The 27,422-nt window shown below is 45.8% G+C and overlaps 1 protein-coding gene across 4 annotated transcripts in view; it reads left to right on the top strand.

The window, feature by feature from the left end:
* The window catches only part of YTHDC2 (YTH N6-methyladenosine RNA binding protein C2), a 2,707,399-nt gene that overhangs the window by 2,047,869 nt on the left and 632,108 nt on the right, over positions 1–27,422 (top strand). For all 4 annotated transcript variants that reach the window (XM_069625524.1, XM_069625523.1, XM_069625522.1 and 1 more), the window contains exon 24: positions 26,102–26,297. In XM_069625524.1, the coding sequence (XP_069481625.1) occupies positions 26,102–26,297 (196 nt within the window). The remainder of the gene's footprint in view (positions 1–26,101; positions 26,298–27,422) is intronic.

The raw sequence follows: 27,422 nt of genomic DNA, 5'->3' as shown, positions 1-27,422 counted from the left end.
TGTTAACATTTCTACATCTCCTTCCATTACACCTTTGGGACGTAGGGGGATTTGTAACTGTCTGAGTTTGGGAAATATGCTGATCTACTGTATTCCTACAGGGTTTCTGACTAATTCCACCCACATTAAGATGGTTAACCCATGAAACAGATGGATTATTGAGGCACAAGCCATTATATATTGTGGGGGTGAAAAAATGCCTCCTTCAAGAGAAGGCAAATACCGTGTCTCATCCCATGGATTCCTCTCACCTGACCTACAGAAGCCCTACGTAAAGTCTCCTCCCAGGTGGCCAGGGAAAGGCAGACGCTTCCTGATCCTGACCTTGGGGTGGTGTTCTGTGGGAGGATCACCTGGGAGGAGAAAAGGCTCAGTTCCCTTAGGTTTTCTCTTTATAATGTTTATGGCAACAACCATGCCACCTGTGTGCACCCTTAAAGCAGTCAACTAAAACTTCTTAGGACATTGTAGTGCCATAAAAAAACACTTAACATGGACTCCCCCAATCAACATTCCCTTTAACCTGCGTTTGCCACTCTGCCCCCTCTTCCTCTGTAGCTATGAGGAAGCCTGATTAACAACAACTATTGAAGAAAAAACAATCAATCAAACAACGTTAGCACTTTTTTTGAAGAAAAACGCCTGTTAGGGAGCAACTCATTGCTCAAGTCGACTTATTCTCCGACACTGCAAAACACAACAAAATTAGACAAAGGAAAGGAAATTAGCACACCACTACACAATCCATTAGGGCTTTTCGTGAAATGCATATTGTCCACCAATCCCAACACAAAGCTACCCCAGAGTTTAACAAGGGGCTAGATCCAAATAACATTTCAGAAACCATCATCTTATCCACAGATCATATTTACTACAATAGGCAATGATAATGAAAAATTTCTGGGTTGGATAATACCCACTTCTGAGTTTTCTATGTAGTTTTTATTCCATTTTATAAGTGCAACAACTGTGTCACAAAAACAGTTCAAATGCGTGGAATCAAACAAAGGGTACAACTGGTATAAGTGATAAATGATACCCTTCCACTATATTTCAGACTTTCTTTCAAAACCTAAATTCATTCTATATTTACTGTTGCACTGCATTATCATTATATCTATATACAAAGAAAAAACGAAATGTAAACACAAGTGTATTTCCCTTTCCATTTTTAGAATGTTTGTGTAATTAAAGAGCCTCAATTTTCTGTAATTTTGATCCCCCTTCATTGTAATTTTTCATCATGCCATTATTAGTCGTCAGAGCTCTAGAGAAACCTAATCTGCTCAAAAGGGTTAGTAGTGTGGAGGGCTGTGTGTTTTTGTATTATTGATTTTAATTCAGGAAACTCCAGTAAAGCGATGATTTGTTCTGACATCTCCAGAAGGGTCGGGCAGGATCAAGGGCCATGAACATAAGGTCATCAGCAAATAGTGCTAGTTTTTTGAGGTAATCTATTGTAATGGAACCTTGCACTGTTTACTCATGTCCAAGGTTCCACATTCTGTGTCAGTTTTTTTGCTGGGGGGAGAGCTGCAGGGCGCTGAGCTTCGTCCACAATAAACCTTCAGTTAAACCCCACCCTGCTTACCATAATCATTTCACTGGCGACGAGGATCTCGACTTCGACAAACCTAGCATTCGGTCTACCAGAGTAATCCATGAGCTCTGCAGCCATCGAGGAAGTGCCCCAGAAGCCAGCCCCTTCCGAGAGGGAGATCGCCTGTTCGGCATCCAGGGGACAGTGGGGCCGGCGTCTCGTGTGTGTGGACTGAACAGGAGAGAGGAGGAGGCAAGCTCCGCTCTGCCTCACACGTACAAGGTGAGTGCAGCAGCAACCTTGCAGCGATCTTCCCTCCCGATGCCTTACCTGGGGGCGTAGAGGACAGAGGACGTGGTGCGTGGCGCAGCAAGGGAGAGCCTCCGTTGCCGCGGGGTGCTGAAGAGGAGAGCCCCCGTCGCCCCACTGCGCACTAAGGGAAAAAAAGGAGGAAATAAAAAGAGGCTTTCTCTTTATACACATAAGGCTAGGGCTAGAGGAAAGGCCCTATGCGCGTGGGTGCATGCACGCCAGTCACTGAGGAACTGAAACAGAAGCCAGTTTCTGATAAACAATAACCAGCGCGTGAGGAATCAACGTGTGGCAATAACGTGTTGCAGAAGGGAATAAATGTGTGGCCTGGTGCATTTGAGGAAATAACGTGGAGCAGAAGTGCATTTCACAGGGCTAAGCCTTGTACGCCGTGCATTTCTCCAGAATCAAATTTTGTGTAACTTGTGGGTTGAAGGTGAGGTAGCAACACTAACCCGAACCAGTGGGGGTGCAGTAGCTCTATAAGGACCTGCAGAACCACTCAAATTACAGCACTAAGTAAAAGCAGTACACAGTGAACTTGGAGTTATCTCTGGCAGCCACAATGCAATAGAGCCATGCCCGCCCTCCACCCTAGTTTTTGCCTAACCCGGGTGAAGCCCCGTAGTATGGGATCTCTGGATTGATACCTTTAAGGTTTACCTAAGGGCGGCAGTGAGTACTCCGATGACGAAAAGGAAGCAGCACTGTTAAATTGCTTAGGAACAGAAGGTCTATGTGTATTTAGACACTTGTCAGGAGAGGACATGCGGGCTCATGGTGCCGGCGATGGTGAAACTGTGACGAGTGCATATGAGACAGCACTCAGGAAAATCGAAGGGCGTTTTGTAAAAAGGCCAAATGTGGTTTTAGAAAGGTACCATTTCTTTTCAAGGGCTCAAGGAGTGGGTGAGGGGATAGACGCGTATATCACTGCCATGCGCACACTCCTCGCCACCTGCAAGTTCACAGACGTTTGGGAGGAATACATAAGAGATCAAGTGATGATGACGAGTAACACTAAAGTGAGGGCGAGAATATGGATTGAGAAGGATCCTCCTCTGGAGAAAGTGATCGAAATAGTGAGGGCATTTGAGGATCTTGAGTCAGTGTCTAGGAGTGAAAGGGAAAACCAGGCTACTGGAGTGCACGCGGTGACGGCCAAGAAGGGTGTTGGAGAATGAAAAGGAAGATTTAGTAAGGGAGAGAACTCGTCCAGCAGGGACAACAAGGGGATGTTCACGACAAGAGAGGCGTGCAGAAGATGTGGTTGGAAGGGACATGCCGCGGGAGCCAAGGAATGCCCTGCATGGAATGTGGATTGTAGGAGGTGCAAGGGGAGGGGGCACTTTGCACGTATGTGCCGGACACTCGCTGAGAATCGACAAACTGTACGGATGATGGATGCCGACGGAGGTGCAGATGATGTGGTCGGATATATCAGCAAGGGAGTGCGTGAGGGAGTGTTGCATGAAGGTTTGCACAAGGGAGTGTTTAGTGTGGGGAGTGCTCAGAATATGGGGCCATGGTCCATCCTGACAGTCAATGGCACCCAACTGCAAATGCTGGTAGATTCAGGGTCGCCCTACACCATGTCACCAGAGTTATACGTCAATAGTTATGGTAGGGAAGTGTCCTCCCTAATTCCCTATGTCATACGTCCGTACGCATATGGTCGCGTACCCATTAAGGTGCTGGGGTACGAGTGGGCCAAGATTGAGTTCAAGGGGCGCAGAGTGGAGGGGAAAGCTCTATGTTGCCCACAAGGGAGACAGTCTGGGTTGGGACGAGCAAGCGGCCTTAGAGATAGAGATACACCCTGGGAAAGCAATCCCTGTGTTATGTGTAGAAGGCGGTGAAGGAACAGTGGCCAAAGGGGTCATAACCTCTGAGTTTCTGAGGGAGCTTTTCCCCACTGTATTTTCTGAGAAGTTGGGAACGCTTAAGGTTTTTTTACACACAGTTGTGCTAAAGAGGGGGTGCTGTACCCAAGGCTCATAAGGTCAGGAAGGTGTCTGTGATGGCCAGAGATGGATTAAGAATTGAACTCATAAAACATAAGGATGCAGGGCTAATAGAAGAGATTGAATGCTCTAAATGGTTGTCACTAGTGGTATTGGTGCGCCAGGCTGATGGTAATCTAAGAATGTGTGTGGATCTAAGAGAACTCCAGGTAAACCAATGGGTAGACCGCCATCGCCTACCCAACATTAACGAGCTTCTAGCATCCGTAGGGAGCGCAACATGTTTCTCTACGTTTGATCTATCTTCTGCTTACCACCAGATAAACCTGCATGAAGACTCGCGTGCTTTGACGTCTTTTGTCACACCTTTCGGGGCGTATCGAGTTTGTTGGATGCCCTTTGCATTAGCATCGGCATCTGCCGTATTTCCGTGGCTCATGCAAACGCTATTTTTTAAAAAAAAAAATTTTTATTGGTTTAAATTAAACCTTTAAAATGCTTGCTTAAGATGACACAAAACAATACATTACACAATAACATAGTCAACTACCCCCTTCAACATCCCCCTCCCTCATTGCCACAGAAGTACATGTCCATTATCCTTTTTTATGTCCTTAAACGCATATACATCCTTAGGCCAGCCGTCTCAGGCTAGTTCATCTTAGCATTTAGTCTCTCCTCAATGTCGGCAAGGAAGGAGGTCAAAGGTAGGATTAGTTTCATGTCTGAGCCATTCCATATATACCTCCACCATTCATCAGCACATACTGACTGGTGTGCAATATACCAGCCTCCCAAGTGGATTGATCGTGTGTCCTTCAATGCTGTACAAAATAGCACTAGGTGTCTTAGAGATTCCGGCTCCTTTCCACATAACCGACACATCGTAGATAAATCCACGTTTCCCGCCCAATGACTGGTTCTATCCTTTGTTTTCATTGCATTGAGGCGGAATAGCATGAATGATCTTCTTGCTTTCGGGGACGGAAAGCGACTCAAGTATGGTTGAAGGATACCGTAGCCTCTTGCTTCCCCCGGAGAATTTTTCATCGCATGGGCTTCGTTGCGCTCATAGCATGTATTTATCCAGTCAAAGCGCCATATTAATACCTTGGCAGCTGTTGGATTTGTGAGGAGGGTTTCCAAGTTGATATTATAGACCTTTAACAGGTCTTCGCATCGTCTTACCCATTGCGCGAGCAAGTCTGAACCTTTAGATGAAGCGTTATGTAAAATCTCAAATTGGAGTATTCCCTCCTCTGCTCTTGATTTCCGATACAAGCTAAATTGGTTCCAACATATCCTTGCATGTAGTGAAATTAGGGCTAGTTCGTATCTTATACATGCCGTTGAAATGCCTGGCGGCAGACTTAAGGACTTTGTCCAAAACATGTGTTCAAGCGAGGCCCAGTGGGTTGGCGGGCAGCCAAAGGCGTTTTCTGCACCGTAGGACAAAATCGGCACCGCCTTTTGTTCATAGAAGTTCCGTAATGGTTGTATTGAGAAATTCCCATATTTCCTATGTAGCATCAGGCCTTGACATGCCAACTGGGCACATTTCCGTTTTGAATCTGCCACCCAGGGTTCATCACATATGCTTGAATTTAGAAGCATTCCAAGGTATTTAACGCTTTTTGAGATTTTCAATTTTTCTTGGTTCAGCGACCACACCTGTCTTGTGCTTTTTTGTAGCCGGTTTGTATTTAGATTCTCAAAGACAAGTATTTCCGTCTTTGTGGTTTTAATCCTTAGGTTGTTCTGATGCACATATTTTTGGACGGCTTCTAGTTTACGCTGGAGTCCAATTGGAGTCAGATCTAAAATAACCAAGTCATCAGCGTATAATAACCAACTTATCTTTAATGCGTTGAGTTTCGGAGGAAAGGATCTCACAGACTGAATGGTGTCCCCCATGTCAGAGATAAAGAGACTAAAGATTGCTGCTGCCAGAGGACACCCCTGCTTCACACCCTTATATGTCTTTATTTGTGTTGAGAGCGACCCAGATTGATCTAACCGGACAAAGATTGACGTGTCATTGTGCAGTTCTTTTATTGCTGCCAGTAATCCCTCAGGACATCCCCACAATTCTAGCTTCTGCCACAGCAGGTCGCGATCGATCCTGTCGAAAGCCATGGAGAAGTCGACAAAAGCGAGGAACACTCTCGTATTCGTTCTAAGGGCCTCCATTTTCAAAAGATTTAGAATCAATAAATTCAAGGAACAGCCAACGGATTTTACAAAACCAGCCTGTCTTTCATCAACTCTATTTGCAGTCTTTGCCCATGTAGTCAATTTTTTTTGGAGCAGCGATGCGAAGATTTTTCCCAATACATCAAGTAAGGCCACCGGACGATAATTTGTAGGTGCTAATCTGTTGCCTTTCTTGAAGATGGGTACTATTATCCCTGATTTCCATGATACAGGGATTTGTTTTTGGTCGTTGATTCGTCCAAATAACTCAACACATATCACTGTCCATAAGTCAGGGAACTGCTTAATCATAGAGTTTGACAGACCATCTGGTCCAGGTGCTCGAGAATTTTTTGCTCTCATAATTGTCTCGCGGATTTCCTCAGCTGAAAATTGTAGGTCCCATGATGTTATATTTGACATTGACTTAGATGGTGGCGTATCTTTATGGTACAGAGCTGTAAAGTAGTTTATCCATTCTTTTTCAGGCACTGGGCATGCCTGCAGTGCAGCTTGCAGGGCTTCAAGACCATTGAGTATGCGCCAGAATTCTCTACTATTTTTGTTTACAAGAGTCTTCATCATTGTTTCAGCATCGTTTTGGTTTAATATGGCTCGATGACTTTTAATCCAGTTTTTGTAGGATTGCCTTGCAGATTTGTTTTTCGCCGAAATTTCTCCAACTGGGCCTCGATTGTTTTTTCGAATTTCGGCTCGCATTGCACATTTTCGTTGTTTTATCAGTAAGTCAAAACTATGCTTATTCTGGAATGATCCATTTTTCATGCCAATATGTTTTGTTTTAAATTGCCACAGTATTGGAACATAGTCAATGAGCTTCTCTGTTGATGTAAATTGTTTATAGATAGTGAAGACCTCTTTTTCGACTAATTTTAACCGAAGTCGATTTGGTTCCACTAAGACATTTGATCTCCATTTTTCCCTCGGTTTATCTCTCCGATCTTGAAATATAATTTCAAGCATTTCATGGTCGCTGTAAGTCATTGGACATATTTTCATCGACTTTATTTTCTCATGCATATTATTAGACACGAAAATATAGTCAATGGTGGAGCTTTGGCCATCACGCTGCCACGTTGGTTTCGGAGGAATATCGCCTGGCGTACAGCCGTTTAACATTGCGAGGCCTCTTACTTCCATTTCATCAGTCCATGTTTTTGCTAGATTAGATTTTAGAGAGTTCTGAGGTTTGAAGAAATCAATATTCAGGTCCCCACAGAGTATTATGTCAGAACCGAAGCTGGATTCTAATAAGTTGTCAAGAATTTTCGTGACTTGGTCAATAAACTCTTGGGATCCGGTGCGCTGATGGTTCCAATAAAGATTAATGATATGTATCACGTCGTTCTTCTTATCGGCGGCTACAGACTTGCTTATCTCAGAGGCCTGGATATACGGCGTATGATTAGCAGTTCTTAACAGCCGGTAACCAGACGAACGATTTATCATTGTCAAAAGGCCGGCTATCGGACGACCTTTTTCAGGCTTAATAGCAGGATTCAACGCGCATTCAAAGTTTGCTATTGTAGGTGATTCGCACATCCAGGTCTCCTGAAGACAAATCAAATGCAGTTTACTAGCCCAGTTATTGACCATCAAATGTCCGAAGCCGCGTGTGTTCCAAGAAATAAACGTGAGATCTTGTTGCGATTCGCACTTTGAACATTAACTGTTTGCCTTCCTATTCAGCGCACTCGCCATCCAGGTCCAGTCTTCATTTAAGGTAGGTCGCGGTTGATTGTTTGCCAATGGCAAAAATGAAGTCTCAGTTAGGTTCTCATTATTTATGGTAATTTTAATTCTCTCCATTGGAACGGATTCGATAGGTGAGTCCTGTGTTCCAGCTCTGAAATCTTGCGACTGGGAGTTGGATAGGATGTTTTTGTAATCCATTTCGATCTTTGCCAGTTGGAAATGCTGTTTTGTGGTCGAATGTACAATCTTTCCCTTGTCCCACTCTGGCCCATAGCCATTAATGTCAGGCTGAGCAAATTCCCCTTTGTTGTCTTTATTTTCTTCCTTATTTCCTCTTCCCTCGCAATCCGCCATTTTGTAGGAGTCAAAGCCTAATGATTGCAGTTCTTCATTTACGTCTAGAATTACATTTGCGATTAAGATTGAGTTTAAGTGTAAAATTACTCTGTCTGTTCGAAGGTCATCTGGAAATTCAATTATTTTTATGTCTTTTGATTCAAGCGACCGAAGTTGTGGGACATGATGTAATAACCTTAGCACATTTGAACGGTTCAAGATTAGATTTTCATTTCCGTGTAGACGCTCCAACATTAGTTTAATCAGGGCCGTCGAATCAGTTGTTCGTGTGCTAGGCCTCTGCTGTCTCATTTTCAGATTTTGTCCCAATGAATCTAATGGCTGGGGGTCCACATTCCGGTGCTTCGACGGTTTAAGGGTTGAAATCGTAGACAGTATCACTTCGTTTCTTTTCTCCAGTGGAGTCATATGTGCAAACTCGTTGGGGCTCATTGATTTTGCCTGGTTCCTCATCCTTTGTCTAACTCTTTTTTCTTGAAGCGTGGTAAACTCCGGACTCCTTGGTTCTTTCTTGTCATTTTTAATCTCAACGATGGGAGGTATTATCACGCACATTCGGCCCTTAGATTCACTAAGTGGCTTATCTAGGAGAACCTGGGGTTTCGGTTCTACACTCTCTTTCTGTATATCATTATCTGGAATAGGCTTCCCTGTGCTAGCCACTACTCTTGGGCTAGCTAATGGTTCCTCAGGGATTGTTCCATAAATTGCTTCGTCCGTAGCCTTTTCCTCATAGACCGATAGTTCCAATAATTCGGCCTGTAGTGCCTCATCCTCGTCATTTTGTACGCTCACTATCTCCTTTGCCTTTGGATCCTCTTCAACATGATGCTCACTCTCTTGGTCCTTTGCCTTTGTCTCCTCTTGGTCGCGATACACCGACTTGGCCTCTTTAATTGAATCAGCTAATTTTAGGCTTGAAGTAATCGCTTTATCAACTAAGTGGAACATATTTATGTTTCGCAAGAACTTTCGTGCACCTTTTTGTTGTGGTTTTTTCCGAGCCGGCATGTTCTTTTGTTTTTTTATATGTGGCACATTTTTCGTTTTACCCCCTAAATGACCTGGGATCGCGTCTGTCTCTGAGTTTCCAAAGATAGGAAACAAGCCCGATTGCTTTAGTATCACAGACTGCTCACTTTGCGGGTCAACAACCAATTCTATTGCATTCTGGCTCAAAGAGGAGACGGAGGCGATTTGGGCATCCCTCAATGCTGGATTCATCGCGTTTTGTGTCTGTCTAAACGCAGAGTTGAACGAGAGGTCGAGTGGATTTATATGGCTCTCAACGTTCCTATTCGTCTTGTTAGTAGTAGATCGCGAATCCTCCTCCGACATCGTCAGATCAACCTCCGTCCTGTTACCTTCGTTCATTGTGACATTCATCAAGATCTGTGACGTTTCAGTTGTCGTCTTGAGGTGGAGAGAGGATTTATGTAGTAACTCCAGTTGTGGGCGGAGGGAGGCATTCGATCCCGGCTTTGGAATATTTGCTTCGGCACAGGGGCTCACTACTTTAGGGATCCAACCTGCGTCTTTCTCTTGACAATCAGCCTCCAACTCCTCCCCTTTGTAGACTACATGTGATTTACGGAATAGAGACAAAGCTTCCCTCGCTACCTCAGCGAATAACTTCTTGTCAATCCTGTCATTTTGTTTAGATACGTTCACTTCTTGTATGCCTGACAGCAACTGCTGGTTCATCTCATTTTGTTTAAGGCTACCCATGCCCTGCTTTGCCTCTATTTGAACCAGTTTTGAGTTCATCAATGCTAACAAGGTTGTCATATCCTTTACGTTGTCATTTAGTGTTTCATACAGTTTTGTGAACGGTGTAAGAGAGATTGCCATGGCAGCGGTTAAGGCCATTAATAAGTCGTTTGAAGGGACATGGCCACATGTCTCTCGATTCCTGATTTCGTTTCTCTCAAGTGGTTTTGATATGTTGGGGCTATAGCGTGTCCCCTCTCTTCTTATTTTGGGAAAGGGGCGTTCACCAATCGAAGAATCTGAAGTTTCCGCCTCTTCCGATGAAACATCTGAAGGAGGGCTAGTGCTTCTAATCACACGTGTTTTTTCCCAATTACTTTGTTCCACATGATCCTGTTTAGCGGCCCTATTCTGTGAGTTGGGCACATATTTCTCCTGCATCTGTAGACACCTCATAGGGGATACTGCCTCTTGTGATTTATAGTTATTCGGTCTATCTGTTCCCCAAATGCCTTGATTATGAGCAGTGTCGTACATACGTACCTTTTTGATTGACACATCAGTTGTGGAAACATTTCTTGGAGTCAAAGCAGGCAGGTTATCACAATTCCTAGATTTATTTAGGTTTATTAAATTTTGCAGCACGGTAGAGACCAATTCTAACGAGTTTCTTTTATTAAATGGGGGATTATCGTTTGACCCAGTCGTGCTACTCTCATTTGACTCCTTCTGAGCGCTACCATACGTTTTCAAGCCTATCGATGTTTCATCTTTATATAAACCATCTAGACTGATCATTTTGGGATCAGAACTGGTAGGTAAAGCAGAGCAAGCAAATGAGTCGTTGATGTTTTCTATAAAATTGACATTTGGTAAGTCAAGCATCATCACAGAATCACTTACTTCTTTCGTCTGTATCGAACGCTCCAGGGGCGACTCCTCAGGCATGGTATCAGCAGCATGAGCGTCTTCTGAGAGAGCACCCGCTTTAGCACTCCCGCCCTCTTCCAGCCTCACCAGGGTGTCAGCATCGACACAGCACGGATTGTATGAAGCGTCCGTCTCTCCGCACCACCTCCAGTCAGCCACGTCATCAGCGAGTTTCGGACGTGACTCCCCCTCTGCCAGCGTCGCCGCGGCATCTCCCAACGCGGGCTCCAACGCCGCAAACTCTCGCAAAGGGCCATGTCTTACCGCACTCGGTAAGTGAGACTCCGTCGCATCTGTAGATGTGTGTTCGGGTAGTTCTTCCTCATTTAGTTTTTTATCACGCACTACCAATGCGTTGGACTCTGTCTCCATTAGAAGGGCGAACTCGGAGACCTTAAGGCATCCAGTGGTAGTGCGGGATACTTCTGAACTTATAGGAGGAACTACATAGTTCAAATCTCCATTATTCGGGGGCTGGAACTCTGCCTCTGCCTCCTTGCATATATGATTAAACACGCCATCAATGGCTTCTGTTGTTAGGTCCACATAAGCTGGCTCATCTTGATCAGTAGACTCTAGTAGATCTTTTACAGAGCTACATGAGAAATATTGACTTTGTTGTTTTTTCCTCGACCGTTTTGCATTTAACTCTTGTGGTTCGTCCGTGGATGCAGCCCTTTTTGATTGGGCTCTTGTTCTCGAGATTGTAAGTCTCGCTGTTTGGTTTAACGGATCCATGACTTTGAACGTTGACTCCCTGTTTACCTGTCGCCGCACGCCAAACAGCAAACAGTAGAAACCTCAGCCCTTTGCACGCTATTTGGAGGTGTGCCGTGTGTAAATTATTTCCAGAGTGACATATTGGTATGGGGTAAAGATCGCAAGGAACATGACGACAGAGTGATTGAGGTAATGCATGTCTTGATGAGAAGTGGGTCAACCCTGAAGTGGTCAAAGTGCCATCTGGGAGTACCAAGTGTGAAGTACCTGGGCCTCATGTTGGATGAGAAGGGAATAAACCCCAAGGAGGATTTAGTAAGGGTGATGAGATAGGCACCCGCTCCTGTGAATAAAGAGCAGCTCAGATAATTTCTAGGAATTAGCGAATATTATGTTAGGTGTATTTCTTTATACGCAGAGAAAACAGTTTACTAAAAAAGGGTGCCCGGTTTGAGTGTACGGAGGGTTGCTAGAAAGAGTTTGTGGATTTGAAGGATGACGTGGATCATGCCCCATCTCTGGGTTGATTTAAACCCAGTAACAAGACCGTGCTAACTATCCCCCCCATATACATTTGTTTCTAGAGGGGATAGAAGATTCTCGATGTACGGTCCTAGACTTTGGAATAGTCTACCTAGGGAAATGCAGAATTTAGACTCTGTTTAATTTTCAGAAGGCCCTAAAGACCTTTTTGTTCAAATAAAACCTGGTCATTGGGTCATAATTAGAGTTCCATCCCGTTTTCGAACATACTTATAAATACACTCTGTGCTAGCTTCCTTAAGCAAGAAATACCATCTGCACCAATATACGGTTTGGTCCGTTCTGAGCGTGCTATAAATTCCTGAAAATCAAAATCAGACTGTGGGTGCCAGCAAAGTGGGTTTGGGCGGTGTTGGAACAATGGGAGAACGGTATAAGCCGCCCAATAGCTTTTGCCTCTAGGGTGCTAAAGGATGCAGAGAAACGTTATGCCGCCATAGAGAGGAACACTTTAGCTGCTGTGTAGGTGTTGAAACATTTCAGGATGTTTCTCTGGGGCACTCCTTATGTAATCCGGACGGACCACAAGCCACATATCTGTTTTAACGACTAAGGGCATATCTTCAGCCTTCCCCAGGATTGCTACAGGAATTTAATTTCAGAGTGGAATACATTCCAAGTGCTAGAAATGCTGTGGTAGATTGTCTATCGAGGTTGCCAAGTTCGGTTAGCAATGGTAAAGATGTGCAGGAGGGTTTTGAGGAGATCACACAGGTAGCCAATGTGTTTCCTGGTGTAGACAAAAATTAGTGGGACAGGGAGTGTGCAGTTGATCCTGAATTGACAAAGATCAGGCAGGGCCTGAGAGGCGGGGTATCAGAATTTAATTGTGCGGTAGTAGGAAAGTGCTACGACCATGTATGACGCGAGTTGTCGGAAGGTCCGTGTTTATTTTAAAATGTTTTTATTGGCATTTATGGTATACATCCACCGTTTTCTTCACAGTTTGCCATCTTTGTTACATATGCGTTTAAATGACATTAAAACAACGAATAACCTTATAACAAAACAAAACAAAACAAAACAACTGGTCTTCATCACTAGCTTTATTCTTGGGGTGCTTGTCCTTCTGTTTTAAGGGAGAATAGTCATGTAGGGTGATGCCAGAGTCATCCGGGTCCAGGGGGTGTCTGTTTGAGTTTCCTCATTTCAGTGGTCCAGTCCTTGATGGTCCTGGGCGTCTTTAAGTGCGAGCATGCTTTGTTCATGGAGTTTTGTCGTCTGATGGGTGGAACATGTCCCAATTCAGGGCTTTCCAGGCCTCCTATGCAGGACCCACATCGTCTCCCGCCCTGGCCACCCCTTCACCCCATACTCTTGTTTCTGCGTTAGACCAGTGCTCAAGTTTGCTGTGCCATCTGGAGTATTGTGGGCCCCCAGCCTTTTTCCATGCCATCGCAATAGACCTTTTGGCCAGCACACACACTATAGCCATACATTTAATTATATATCTGTATTTGCTGATCCTTGAGTAAGCTCCCAGGAGGCATTCTTTAGGTGTCCATTCATACCTAGTCACCCCAGCCTTTCTACAGGCTTGCTCTATTGTGGCCCAGAAGCGTTGTACTTTTGGACATTCCCAAAACATGTGCATCATTCCCGCTCCCTCCACCCCGCACCAGAGGCAACATGAATTTGTATTTTTACTAAATTTGGCTATTCTGCTCAGAGTCATGTAGGTCCTGTGCAGGACATTTAGCTGGATTAACCTAAATCAGGCATTTCTTGACACTTCCCGCGGGTACGCTAGGGCCCTCTCCCACTCCTTCTCTGTGATGACACTCCCCAGGTCTGTCTCCCACCATTGTTTTAATTTAGCACTTTTGTGGTTGGGTCTGTCTGCCATTAAGTTGTAAAACCTGGACACAGGTTTCCACCCGTCACCCAAATTGCGTAGTAGCTTTAGCAGCGGGTCTGCCTCTGGTTCCCCGGGCCATTCTTTCCAGCACTTCTTAGTTACCCTCCTGATTCTCTGGTACCATAGGAACTGGCCCTTGGGCAGTCCTTCTTTCTCATTCATGGATTCAAACTCCCTGGAAACGCCCTCTTCGTATGTGTCCCCCCCAGATGTACATGCCATATCCTTCCCACTGCCTTAGTGTCGCCAGGTCCGCCTTGGCTGCGCAGACTGCGGCTGTGATTGGGGCTTCAGGTGCCTAGGGGTGTTCGCTTCCTGTCAGTTTCAGGGCCCTGTCCCATACTCTCCTGCCTAATCGTACAATCATTGGGGTGTTGCTAAAGCACCCCAGTGAGACCCACAATGTTTCTTTTAGACTCACAGGTGTAACCAGTTGCTTTATCAATTTCGTCTCCGAGGTGGCCTCATCCTCAAGCCATTTAACCACAAAGCTTAGTTGTGCTGCCAGATAATACCTTTCCAGGTCCGGTAGCTGCACCCCGCCCTCCTTATACGCGAGTGTTAGTGTGGTCAGAGATAGCCTGTGTCTAGTGGGACCCTAAAGCAACTCCCTTAGTAGTTTTACTTGTAGCCGAAAGAAGGAGGCTGGGATGTAATAGTGAACATTCTGGAACAAATATAAAAACCGTGGTAAGACTATCATCTTGACTATGGCGACCTTGCCCATTACTGATAGTGGGAGCCTGGACCAAAACTTCATGTACTTCCTGAGTCCTTGCACCGCTAGTACAGTGTTTCCTTCATGCGTTAATTCAGGTGTGTGCCAGACATTCACCCCCAGGTACCTGAACGAGTGTGGCCGCCATCGGATCCTAATTTTCAGAAGCTCACCCTCCGATTGTTCCACTAGTTCCGCCAGTGGGAATATGCAGGACTTCTCCCTGCTGAAGGAGATCCCTGACACCCTGGAATAGTTATTCAATACTTCTAGTATTCTTGGTACGTTAAGGTGAGGGTCCCACAGAAACAGCAGCACATTATCTGCGTATAGGGACACAACATGATACACCCCGCCCACTCTAATGACAGCGTCAAAGAATTGTTTCCTTAGATATATTGCTATAGGCTCAAATCTCAGGTTATAGAGCATTGGTGACAGTGGGCAACCATGTCTGGTTCACCTTTGGATGTCCCATGGTGCTGACACTGTTCTACCTGTCTTTACTCTCGCCACCGGTGCTTCATACAGTATCTTAATCCACCCAATGAAATATTCACCCAGCCCAAACTTTCCCAGGACAGTTATCAGCCATTCCCAGTATATGGAGTTGAACGTCTTTATGGCATCTAGGGAGACCACAGCATATTGTTCCCTTTATTCTGCTGTTTGTGCAATAATGTGCTGTAGCCTGCGCAAGTTTATTGCCGTATTTCTTCCTGGTATGAACTCGGTCTGATCTTCGTGCACTATGGTCCCTATAACTTTTGACAGCCGTTTGGCCAGTATGGTCGTCAATATTTTGACGCCATAATTCAACATTGCTAGCAGCCTATACGGGCCACACTCATTTGTGGGTTTACCGGGTTTGGGTATTGGGACCACCAATGTCTCCCTCATGGTCCTCGGTAGCACCTTTGTTTCGTATGCCTCCCTGAATACCTCATGTAGGACCAGGGCTAGTTCGGAGCAGTACACCTTATAAAACACAGGGGTAACCCGTCACTCCCTGGGGTCTTGCAGGTGGTTGGTGATTTAATTGCGTTATTTATATCGTCGACTGACCGCTCCCCGTTCAGCATTTCCCATTGGGCTTTATCTAGTGAGGGTAGGCCTATTTCATCTAACGTGTTCAGAATTTCATGCTGGGGTACTAGTGTGTCGTGACGATACAATCGGGAGTAGAACTCGCTGAAATCCTCGTTAATCGACGACTGTGTTGTGTGCACAGAGCCGAGATCATCTTTTATTTCTGTGATCAAATGTCTAGGGTTCTCCCTTTTGCACAGCTACGACAGTAACCTGCTGGGTTTATCCCCCTCTGAGTGTGCCCTGGTGGTTTTTGCAATGTAGTCGAATTTAGTTAGTTTAGCCCAGGCATTCTGGCAATCATCTCTTGCTGCCGCCAGCTCCAGTTCCAGCTCCCTAGTTTTGTGGGCAGAGACCTCCATCTGCCTGATCTTCCCCTCGCTCACCTCTAATTCGCTTCTCAGCACAAGTAATGACCTCTCCCCTAACCACATCCTTCAGTGCCTCCCAGGTTGTGTCCCAGCCCCTCACACTCCCCACATTATTATCTTTGTATTCCACAATTTTGGTCCGATGTTCCTCTCTGAAGGTGCCATCGGCCAATGCACCTGTCGGCATACGCCTTAATGGTATAGGCGGCCTAGGGCCACGCATCCTCCACTCCATAAGTAACGGTGAGTGATCGGATATTGACCTGCCCAGGTATAGTATCGACTCCACCTGAGGTAGGTGCGTTCTGTCTATTAGTAAGTAGTCTATCCTGGTATATAACCCATGAGGAGACGAGAAATAAGAGTATTCCCTGCTCTCTGGATGTAGCTCCCTCCAAACCTCTGCCAAATCTAGGTTCCCTATCATCTTGTTGAGCGATGACTGGGCCATTCTGGCGTTCTGCGCCGGGGGACTGGGTCTGTCCAGGGCAAGGTATTGGACACAATTGAAATCTCCCCCACAAATAAAAAGGCACTCTAGATAGGGGGCTAACTTCGTGCTCAGCTTGGACAGATATGCTGAGGTTCCACAGTTAGGAAGGTAGGGGTTAAAGGGATAGTCCAGTAGAAAATGTTATTTAAAAAATAGATAGGCAGCTATTCAAGCTCAAAATTCGCAAAAGCAAGCACATGGGCGCATCCATTTTGTGAAATGGATGCCCGCCTGTGCTGGCTTTTGCTTTTGCGGCACTAATGAAGGAAAAGCCAGCCAGCTATAGTAAACAAAAGCTACCACTGGGTGGCTTTTCCTTCATTGGTGCTGTACGCAGAGGACGGGGACCGGAGACCAGAGCAGGAAAGCTGCAGCTGAATCTCGGTAAGTGCTATTTATTTTTAAAAAAAATAAGCACTAGGTGTGGTTTTTTTTCTACGTTTTCCGGGCTGGAGGAGCCCGGAAATCTTAGAAATAAAATCGCAGCTTTAAAAACGTTGTATTTATGTTTGCGGTCGCTTTTGAAGCGACCGCAAACATAAATACAACGTTGTGTTTGAAAACGCTGCGGTTTTTCTTTCCAAGTTTCTCAGGCTCCTCCGGCTCGGAGGAGCCTGAGAAACTCGGAAAGAAAAACTGCAGCGTTTTCAAACACAACCGCGTTGTGTTTCTGCCTGCCTTGGCTATCACTTTGGGTCTCCGGTGCTCCCCCAGGTGAGCACCGGAGACCCAAAGTGAAAGCCAAGGCAGGCAGAAACACAACGCGGTTGTGTTTCTGCCTGCTGTGGCTATCACTTTGGGTCTCCGGTGCTCCCCCAGGGGAGCACCGGAGACCCAAAGTGAAAGCCAAGGCAGACAGAAACACAATGCGGTTGTGTTTACATGCCGCAGTGTTTCTGCCTACAGCTGATTTCCCATTTGGGGCTCTCTGGCTCCCCACGGGGGACCCGAGAGCCCCAAATGGGAAATGCTAAATGCTGCAGTGTTTCTGCCTAAATCTGATTTCCCATTTGGGGCTCTCGGGCCCCCCGTGGGGAGCCCGAGAGCCCCAAATGGGAAATGCTAAATGCTGCAGTGTTTCTGCCTAAATCTGCTTTCCCATTTGGGGCTCTCGGCCCCCCCGTGGGGAGTACCTGATTATATCATCCTCATTTACCAAGTTAGGAGATAAGTTAGCAGCCGTTGGGTTCATTACGGCCAGAGTAGCTTGTTTCATTTTCTTCTTTTTTTCACTGACAAAACACCTTTTTTTCAGCTCTTTTCATTACACGCTGATGTTGTTTACGGTGTCGTCTTGAAATAAATACTGTTTTGTCAGAAGATGGTTCAAGTGAACGGTCATTTATTGCTTCACTTTCAAAAAGGTTGGTTAATGCCGTAGGGCTGTCTGGATGGTCTATAACAGGGGGGCATGAATCATGGGGCAATTTGTCTTTGATTTTATTGATGTTATTAAAGAGTGATTGAATTGCCAAATTATTAGCTCTTAATTCGTTAATAATAATGGACAGACATTCATAGTTGTTCCACTGACAACCTTGCTCATGTGAGAATTACCGTTTTAGAAACTTGAATTGACGATGCAGACTTAGTATAAGTTTCTCTCGCTATTATGAATCCCTCAAGGTTATCGACTTTTGATTTAATTTCCAAAATAGAGTGTTTGACATCACGACATCACGTAAATCTAAATGAGTGACTTCATGGCCCTTATCAAGTAAAAAACGATAGATAGGTCACCTACCCCTTCTTTAAGTCCCTAAGTTGCAACAGGTCAGATCAACCACAATCTGAAGAACTCACAAATTGTTAAGGCCACCACTCAATTATTGAGAGCTAACAATTTCATTTATTTTAATCCATTTTATTTGACATTAAAAACCTGACCGAGAAGTCTGTGCATTTTAACATACTAACATAAAGTGCTAAACCTGTGCAACAGCACTTACACTCTCCATGGTGTCAGTGCACCAAAACATTGACCAATAGGTGCCACAGAATAAGAAAAATAAAAAATAAAACCGCAGTTAAAAAACAGAAAAAGGGAATACAGTCAGAGATGCTGTTCATCTATGATGTTTATACACTAATAAGGTTCGCCTTTAGATTGACGATGATAACCTTCACAAATTCAACTGTTAATGTTTGTAGAGGCAGCTGTTTCTTCCTTGGTGGTTTAACACAGCCTCTCTATGACACTATACCAAATTATTTTGCGGTGTGCCTGATATTACTATTTTAAAACAGGACACCTTTTTAAAGTTGAAGTAGGTTCAAAAAAGAGGAAACACAAGCTAGTAGCAGTTGACTCAATTCTAGTCGACATATGTTTCGGCCATCAGAACTCAGTTCACCCTCACGGTGCTGTTGGTCTTGTTGGTAAAGGCCGTCTTCAGGACAGAGGAATTATTTTGTTTGTAGCAGATACTTCCCAAATTCACAGTTGTTTACCAAACACTCTGTGTCGTACTTGAATTTCTTCGGGACATTTGAGAAACACTTGGCGCCGTCTGGCTGCTTTCAAGGTACTTATTTTAACTGGTGTGGTCATACATCGTTCCTTTAGTCTGATAATCCATAACAGAAACTGTTGAAGTAGTGTTATCATGCCGCACTCAGTGTTGAACGCTTTGCTTCCATTTCTGTCTGGCTGTTCAAGAGGATCACAGCCGCACCCACCGTTCTTTGCTTATTTGTCCAAAATTACTACGGAAACATCAGTAAGTCAAGTACCCTAATTATGACTGGAAAAGAGTAGGGATCATGACTATCGAGAGAATTCTCTGGCATAGGTTCATTAATACTAGCACACAAGGTATTGGCTCCTGCCTCATGATTCGCAGGGCAGTTATCACTACTATCACGGATGATGAGGACTTCAGGCCCAAAAGGTTGCCATTCTCATTGGACTCGAAACCAGGAGATAAGCGTATGGGAATACCTCTATCATCTGACAATGTTCCATTGCTACTCTTTAAGGGAATAAGCAGAGTCAATGCACTGATTGATTGGTGTACCCTTTTATTCAATGGTACCATGTTATTAATATCAAAGTTATCAGCAAACATCTCGGAGGAAGTATCGGAATCGTCCACCAAGCCTGAGTGATTGGGCATGTCGGGTGAGTTAACTCCTACATTACTTTGGTTGGCCACAGCACCAATTGAAAATGGGTGATTAGGGTCGTCATCATTTGTTTTATCGGGATGATTCGAGGTACTGGCCTCCCTCTTGGATGTCAAGGGAGCTGACGTAGGAGCTGGCTCACTCATAGACAGCATACTTGTAATAGTCACCTTCCCACTCCTTAGACCGCCAGCCATTTGATAACGCTGGATGTGGATAAAGTAGAAACCTCTATTTTTGGTCCTCAACGCAACTTTAGTTGTACAGGAAGAAATGGACTAAGGACTTAAATGACTGCTTCTCTTCAAAAGGAAGCAAAAGTAAATCTTAACGGTTACCTCACGCCCTCACACCTGAACACCTTAACACTTGACACTTGCAGGCACGTGATGCGCGCGCAGATGCGCCTGCACTGCAGGTCTTGTAGGCTTCTGGGTAGTGGGAGGCAGGGCAAGTCGTAGGGTGGGATCTAAGATAGAAACAAAAAAAGGATGCGGGTTAGCAATGCTAAGGAGGAAGTACCAAAAACAGTTGGGTGGCGCTTCGACACACACTGCAACAGAGCCTATCAGTGCAGATAGCGGACAGCCCACTGTAGAAGTCCACTCATAAAGAACAGCCCACTAACAGCGTTCAGCCTGAACGACACCCAGAGTAAGTTGAGTCACAATAATTACTTTGGAATTTGTAGTTCTTTCACAGCGTTTCACCTCAGCTCACAAGCCGCTCTTCCTCTTGCACATACACGCTTCAGTAGTTCAGAGTCCACTGTAAATTCAAATGGAAGGTCGGAAATAATGTGATAAATCGTCAGCGAGAATCCTCAGCACCTTAACACCTGACACTTGCAGGCACTTGATGCGCACGCAGATGCGTGCACTGCAGGTCTTGTAGGCTTCTGGGTAGTGGGAGGCGGGGCAAGTCGTAGGGTGGGATGTGAGAAACAAATCCTTTAATCTCACCGCTTATTTATCAAAGCCTACTTGGGTTCTTGCTGTTTGCAATATAGTTTGGGGACCTAGTGCAGGTATACAGGGCCGAGATTGTACTCTGCGGGCCATATTGTGGTATGGTTTTGTACTACATAGCTGACCCTGAGAGTTGACTTATCGTTTGATGTTTTGATTGCAGGTACCTGGTCTGCCCCCTTGTGTGTGGCCTGCTTAAGCATATGAACAGCTTGATTTGATGATCTTAACGACAACACAGGATGACCATTTGGGGCCAAGTGCACCTGGGTGATCGTAGCCTTATCAGAGCCATCAGGATCTCTGCTTACACAAGTGTGCCCAATCCCTATTATCCTCATGTTTGTAGTATTTATGGGGGCATGTATATTGCAGTGAGCTAGCACCTCAGATGGGTGACAAGCCTCAGTGACGCCCACCAATCCCATTGGAAATCCCCCAATGCTCCCCCTCTCCCCTGGGCCTCGGGAAGGACCATGATTAGCCTCTTTACATCCCTGTGTTCTGACAGAACAACACTGCATTTGCATCCGCAAAGTGTGGGTGCTCCCTCAGCAACAGGGGCAACATTATGTCGAATGAATGGGTCAGGTAGTATTGGGATGCATAGATGACTCGAGCACAGCAAAGGACTATTCTCAGGGTGATTCCTGTTTTGGTTAGGGCCTGTGGGGAGGAACATATATCGGGCACAGTGTCATTATCAGGGCGCTGTATGGCCACCACACCATCGAATTCCAATAGGTCCATTGGAACTGCGGCCCCATTCATGTCTGGGTGTAATTCCGGCAAATTCAAATTTTGTTTGGGGCCCCATGCGGTTAAGGTCGTGATGCCCTTGTCCTTTGGGACCTTTGGATTATTCAGTTCTCTCATGAAGGTTTTCCTAGGTAGCGCCCTTCCCCCCAGGGACAGATTCGAGGGTAGGCTAAGCACCAGTTCTGGAGCAGGCATGGGCGCTTGGTTGCTTATGTCCATAGCAAGGGTAACAAGAGGTATCGCTGGGAAAGGTGGCAGAGCTGGTTAAATGCTGCTCATTTGACATCACTGCCTCAAAGACCAAGATAGTTGTGGATCCTCCATTGCCACCCTCTACCCCATTGTCACATTTTGGCATGGGAAGTGTCCGAGATCTCTGGGTCAATTATGATGATCTTGTTGGTGCTCAGTTCCTCAAAATTAAAGGGGTAGGGATTGCCTCGAGACCATTTCTGCCCTCAATCCCCATTGCCCCACGATTATGACCTCCCACGTTACGTTGGAGGACCTGGGTCAGGCCTTCAGTCTTTTCTATGGTCTCATTGTCTCTACTCTCATAAACGTGCATTTCCTGCTGCTCAGGATCACAAGTCGCCGCTTTGTTGCATGCGTTGCTGCCCATATCAGGGTGCCCCCTCACCTTGCTGCCCATGGTTTGACCCCAGTGGCCTCATAATTTGTGCCCAGGAATTGATTCATTTCTTGTGTCAGAAAATAGGCCTCCCCTGTGATTCTTTTTTGGGCTAAGAGGTGGTTTCTTTTCAGGGCGGGTGCCAGAGCCTGGGTCTATTGGGCCTGCCGCCATCTACCATTTATTTGTCAAGATTTATTGCTTGGCTTTTGCCTTCTCTTCCCCCTTACTGATGCTGTTGCAAGGTGGCAAACATTTGTGTGGGCCTGCAATCATATTACAGAATTTGTGGCTTCCCACCTGGTCTCCCATTGTTGCTTCCATCACTTGAACGCCAGTCCAGTCCTAAGTGGGCCAGAAGGCATCCTCCGAACTCCCTGCGGGATGACAAACTCCCACGCCCTTTACCCTGCTGGTGTTGACCTTTTGTGGTTAATCTAAAAACACAGCAAATCAGTCTGTGATTCTCTGTGGTTGTCTCCTTTAGTGGTCCGGCTAGGATCCCATGTATTTTCTCAAACACCACATCCACCTTCTTCGCCTCTGGTATCCCAAGTACATCCTGTTGTGCACCCTCCTGAGCAGTCTCCAGAATTCCTGGTTTGGGTTCCTCCTGGAAAACAATAGCCATCCTTTGTTTGTAGTCCTTCATGTATGATAATACCTCTGCCAGATACTTACCTTGTGGGTCTAAAGGTGACCATCTTTATCTCCACTATGACTGTCACCATGGAGAGGCTAGGGAATAGGTCGCTGGAGACATTGGGAGTTGGGCACTGCTACCCACACCACAATGCTTGCCTGGGAGGCATTGTACAAGAGATAGCTCAGGTCTTTCACTCCTTCCCTAGCCACGAGGGCTGTCAACCATAAAGCAATGAACAACCTTTCGCCAGGCCACCGAAGCAGATGTTGTGGTCGTAGAGGAATGCCTGTCCAGCTTGCAAGTCTTGTGTTGTTACACTGAGACCCAGCAGCGGTAGATGCCTTCCAAGCTCTGGCACGGTAAGACTAGTGGTACATAGGGTAAATCAGAGACTCCTCTCCTTTTTTCCCTTTTTCCTTGTAAAATTGTCATTTTACAATTCAGGGCTCTCTGATAGATCATTGACTCTAACCAACTGCCATCCTTGAGTCGGGCACCTGACTCCAAAGTGGTGGACTTGCTTTTTATACCTGGTACATTGCTGGCTGGATACTCAAGGGCACGGGGCAAGGATCTTCTCGAAGCTTGATTTGACAAAGGGAAATCATCAGATCAAAATAGCACCAGAGTCCCGATACATCAGCACATTTGTGACCCACCTCGGCCTGTTTCAATATAAACGCCTGAGTTTCGGCATCTCATCAGCCACGGAGATTTTTCAAGAGGAGATTCTGAGAGTAATTAGACATGTCCCAAACTGCTTGAATTATACGGAAAATGTCCTAGTGTATGGCAAAACACAAGAGGAGCACGACACGGCACTCCACAGGGTGTGTCAGGCTCTAGTGGAAGCGGGATTGACGCTAAACAAGTCCAAGTGCGAATTCTCAAAGGGATCCCTGAGGTTTTTTGGCCACATTTTTTCAGACAAAGGGATGAGACCAGACCCGGACAAAGTACTAGCACTCAATGCGGCCACCCCACCCGAGAATATGACAGACCTGCGCTCGTTCTTGGGCCAGGCCAGTTACTGCTCGAGGTACCTGGTGAGCAATCCGCTACGACTACTCACGTGGAAAGATACACCATTCGTATGGTCCAATGACTGCCAAAAGGCATTTGAGGCGATCCGCAACGCCATATCACAGGCGGAAGACATGGCATACTTTGATGCCCGACGGGACACCGAGTTGATTGTGGATGGCAGTCCTGTAGGTCTCGTGGCGATATTGACATAGATAGACCCGACGGAGCCACGTAACATCTACATCGTGGCCTATGCCAGCAGGAGCTTGACCGCCACGGAACAGGCGTACTCGCAGGCGGAAAAAGAAAGCCTAGCGGTGGCATGGGCTTGGGAGTATTTTCATCTATTCCTATTTGGGAAGAAATTCACCGTAATCACCGATCACCAGGCACTGCTCACCATCTACGGTGACCCCAAAGCCAGGCTGCCACCAAGAATCGCCAGATGGGGTTTGCGGCTACAGGACTATAAATTCACGATAAAACACCGCCCCGGGAAGGAAGAGAACCCGGCAGACTACCTATCCCGTCACCCCACAGCCTCGACCGCATCCCAACCGTCCATCGCAGATGCATACATTAACTATGTGATCCACCATCTCCAACCACTGCCGGTGGAATGGGCGGAACTGTCTGCACAGTTGGAAGCGGACCCAGGCCTTCGAATAGCAAGACACTGCCTACAGACAGAAAACACCTTGTGAGGCAGCAGGCTAAAACGGAAACAGACGTGACGCGTGAAGACGTCAGGTGGCTGGACCAAGTCCGAGATGAACTAACAGTGGTGGAAGACCACGTACTGCTAAAGGGATGCAAGGTTGTCGTCCCTCGAACTCTCCGGGAACGAATAGTATACCTTGCTCATGAGGCTCATCGGGGGGTGGTGGCAACAAAGCGTCTTTTGCGACAGAAGGTGTGGTTCCCACAACTGGACCCCATAGTGGAAACCATTGTGGGAGGCTGCCACATATGTGCACAGGTGGCTCCAACACCACACCCAAACCCATTACAGACATCACCGCTCCCAAAACAGGTGTGGGAAGAACTCACAGTGGATCTATTTGGACCGCTGAGCGATGGCTCTCACGTAGTAGTACTCATGGACGAACACTCAAGATTCCCAGATGCACAGATTGTCGAAAGCAGCGCAACCTCAAGCGTCATCCCAGCACTCGACAGGATGATGTCAGCATATGGTATTCCCAAAGTCATAAAATCGGACAATGGTCCCATGTTCGTCAGCCATGACTTTCAACGATTCGCCAAATACATGGGTTTCCAACATCGCAAGATAACCCCACTCTGGCCACAAGCAAACGGCATGGTCGAGAGGTTCATGGCCAGTATCAAGAGGACTCTACAAATCGCCCATATTCAAAACAAGCCGTTTGAGCAGGCCCTCAACCAACTGCTCAGGGAATATAGGCACCCCCCCACAGCACGACAGGGATATGCCCTGCAGACTTGTTGTTCAGAAGACCAATTACCACCAGACTACCAGAAGATCCCCAGCCCAGCCCCGTATGCTGCAAAAAAATAAAAATTCAGACAGCTTTTTGTTGGCTTCGCGGTTTCCAGGAAGGGCAAATTTGAGTCAAAGCCAAACCATCTGTTAGTGGATGGTGTCATATAGACATGCTACAAGCTTGCTGATTACGAAATGCCCTCTGTTTGAAGGGCCCGTATTGCCAGGGGTCAAACAATTTGGCTTTGCAAAGCGCCTGTCTTATTTTTCATTTTCATTGCGGTAAGAGTCTTAAAAAAGGCAGGGATCTGTGGGAGCAAATGAGAAAAACAAGGAAATTTACCTTTGTATTTTTTTTCTGATTAATACAGTTTTCCTCCCACAGATTCCTAATTGGCCCTACCACCGTCCGCAGATTACTTAGGAGTTAGGACAACAAGCCTACTTAAGGCATCATGTGGCTTGCTCTGTTCTGACTATGTACCCAGAGTGTCACTTCTAGCGACAGTGATACTGTAAGGGATCGATGGCAAGCTACCTGGTGCCCTCTACTGGCTGAAAAAGTACTGGCACCAGTCATGCTTGGGTGATAATTCAAAAGATGAGAGGGGGAAGAAATACTTTATGTATCAGAACATTACCATTGATAATTAATTGGTTCATCGGCTCCCTGGACATGCCACAAACAACCATTACATGACTCAATGAATGATACCACCAAGAAAATCCAGCTGGCTGTAGTATATCCCCCACCCCCTTGTTGTGGTTATTTATTTCACTTAGATTAAGAATATTTAGTAAGCACTGACTTTTGATATGACCCAGTTTCCGTTTTTGCATGGGGTAAGATGGACCTGTTTATACAATCGTTTTTCTGTTGACCTGCATAAACCTGAGAATATTGTGGCTTTCTAATTTTCAGTAAATGTCCCTTACAGAGTAAACCATTGTTTTCTTTCGAGGTAGATTCCACCGGCAAATGGTCAAGCAGCAGCAATTCAAGCACTCCCAACAGACTGGCTTATGTATGACGAGATGACAAGAGCCCACCGGATTGCAAATATCAGGTGCTGCTCTGCTGTCACACCTGTAACGATCGCCATATTTTCTGGACCAGCTAGATTGCCAAGTACTGCTTTGCAGGAGCCTTCATCTTTTAGAGGTAAATTGTTGAAGAAATTCTTTCACAATGTGCGCAATAATTGGCTTTATATATTAGATGGAAATGAGGATTGGAATGCAATGCATACAATTGCACTGTTTTCATGTTTTCCAGGTTATCCCTTTGAGGTTGAACAGGCGACCGTTTGTGGGGCTATTTGCCCCTCTTAGTCCCTCTAGCCAGTCTGACTGTTACAGAGTAGCAGGGCGGTAGAATATTGTGCTCGCTTGCTCTTTTTGGTACATGTGTTTCTCCAGCATTGGATCTTTCATGGATTCACATGCTCATGAATATTGCCTGTCGTCAGGCTGGCAATCCTCTGTAATATTGAAGCAGTTTAGCTTTAAAACTTAAAACTGCTTGTCACTTATATAGCCTATTCATGTCACTTTGGGTCATATTGCCCCATCCACTAACATTAGTCCTCCTTAGCTCCGAAGTGGCCATCTTCTGATTTTTCCTGCGCTCGCTGTTTCTCTCCTCGAAATATCTACTTTCGTCCTGTTTTTGAGATCAATCTTTCCATTGTTTTTTCATCTTCAGTCACTAGTGACTACCGGTAACAGGAACCAATTGCCGGTGTAGATCCAGATCATAGACAGATCTTCTTGACGGATCTTTACGCTGTGTGAGGCCCTCTCTCAAGTTGAGGCCTTCAAAACGCTGCTATGACGGACGCTACAAAGAAGAGACTTTTCCAGGCCTTATCCAAGTGTTGCGTCAAGAACGTGTTTGTGAATGACCAACATGACAGATGGCTATATTGCTTGCATCCTGACCACTATATGAACAACTGCTCCATTTGCCAGTCCTTCTCATCGAAGACTCGAAAGGATCGTCCTCAAAGGTTGGTGACTTGGCTAGAGGAAGGTGACAGGGCCTCTAACTCTACCTCAGTTCGTAGTCATGCCTCTACCAGGGTCGGCAGACCTGTGGCCCAAACTCCCTTTTCCAAGAGGTCGAGATTGCATGATGAAACATCCCCAGGGAAGTAACCAAAAAGGGCACACAAGTCGCACACTTATTACCATGTTGGCGGCATTGTTGACGACCCTAGCATCAACCACTCCATCCACGGCTACTCCGTTTATGGCTACGGCCACGTCTTTGGAAAGGCCATGTCAG

This window comes from Ambystoma mexicanum, chromosome 6p (assembly GCF_040938575.1).
Source record: "Ambystoma mexicanum isolate Mex_15411 chromosome 6p, UKY_AmexF1_1, whole genome shotgun sequence".
Taxonomy (NCBI): domain Eukaryota; kingdom Metazoa; phylum Chordata; class Amphibia; order Caudata; family Ambystomatidae; genus Ambystoma; species Ambystoma mexicanum.
Note: the sequence above shows the minus strand (reverse complement) of the source record. Positions and strands in the feature narration are given on the sequence as shown.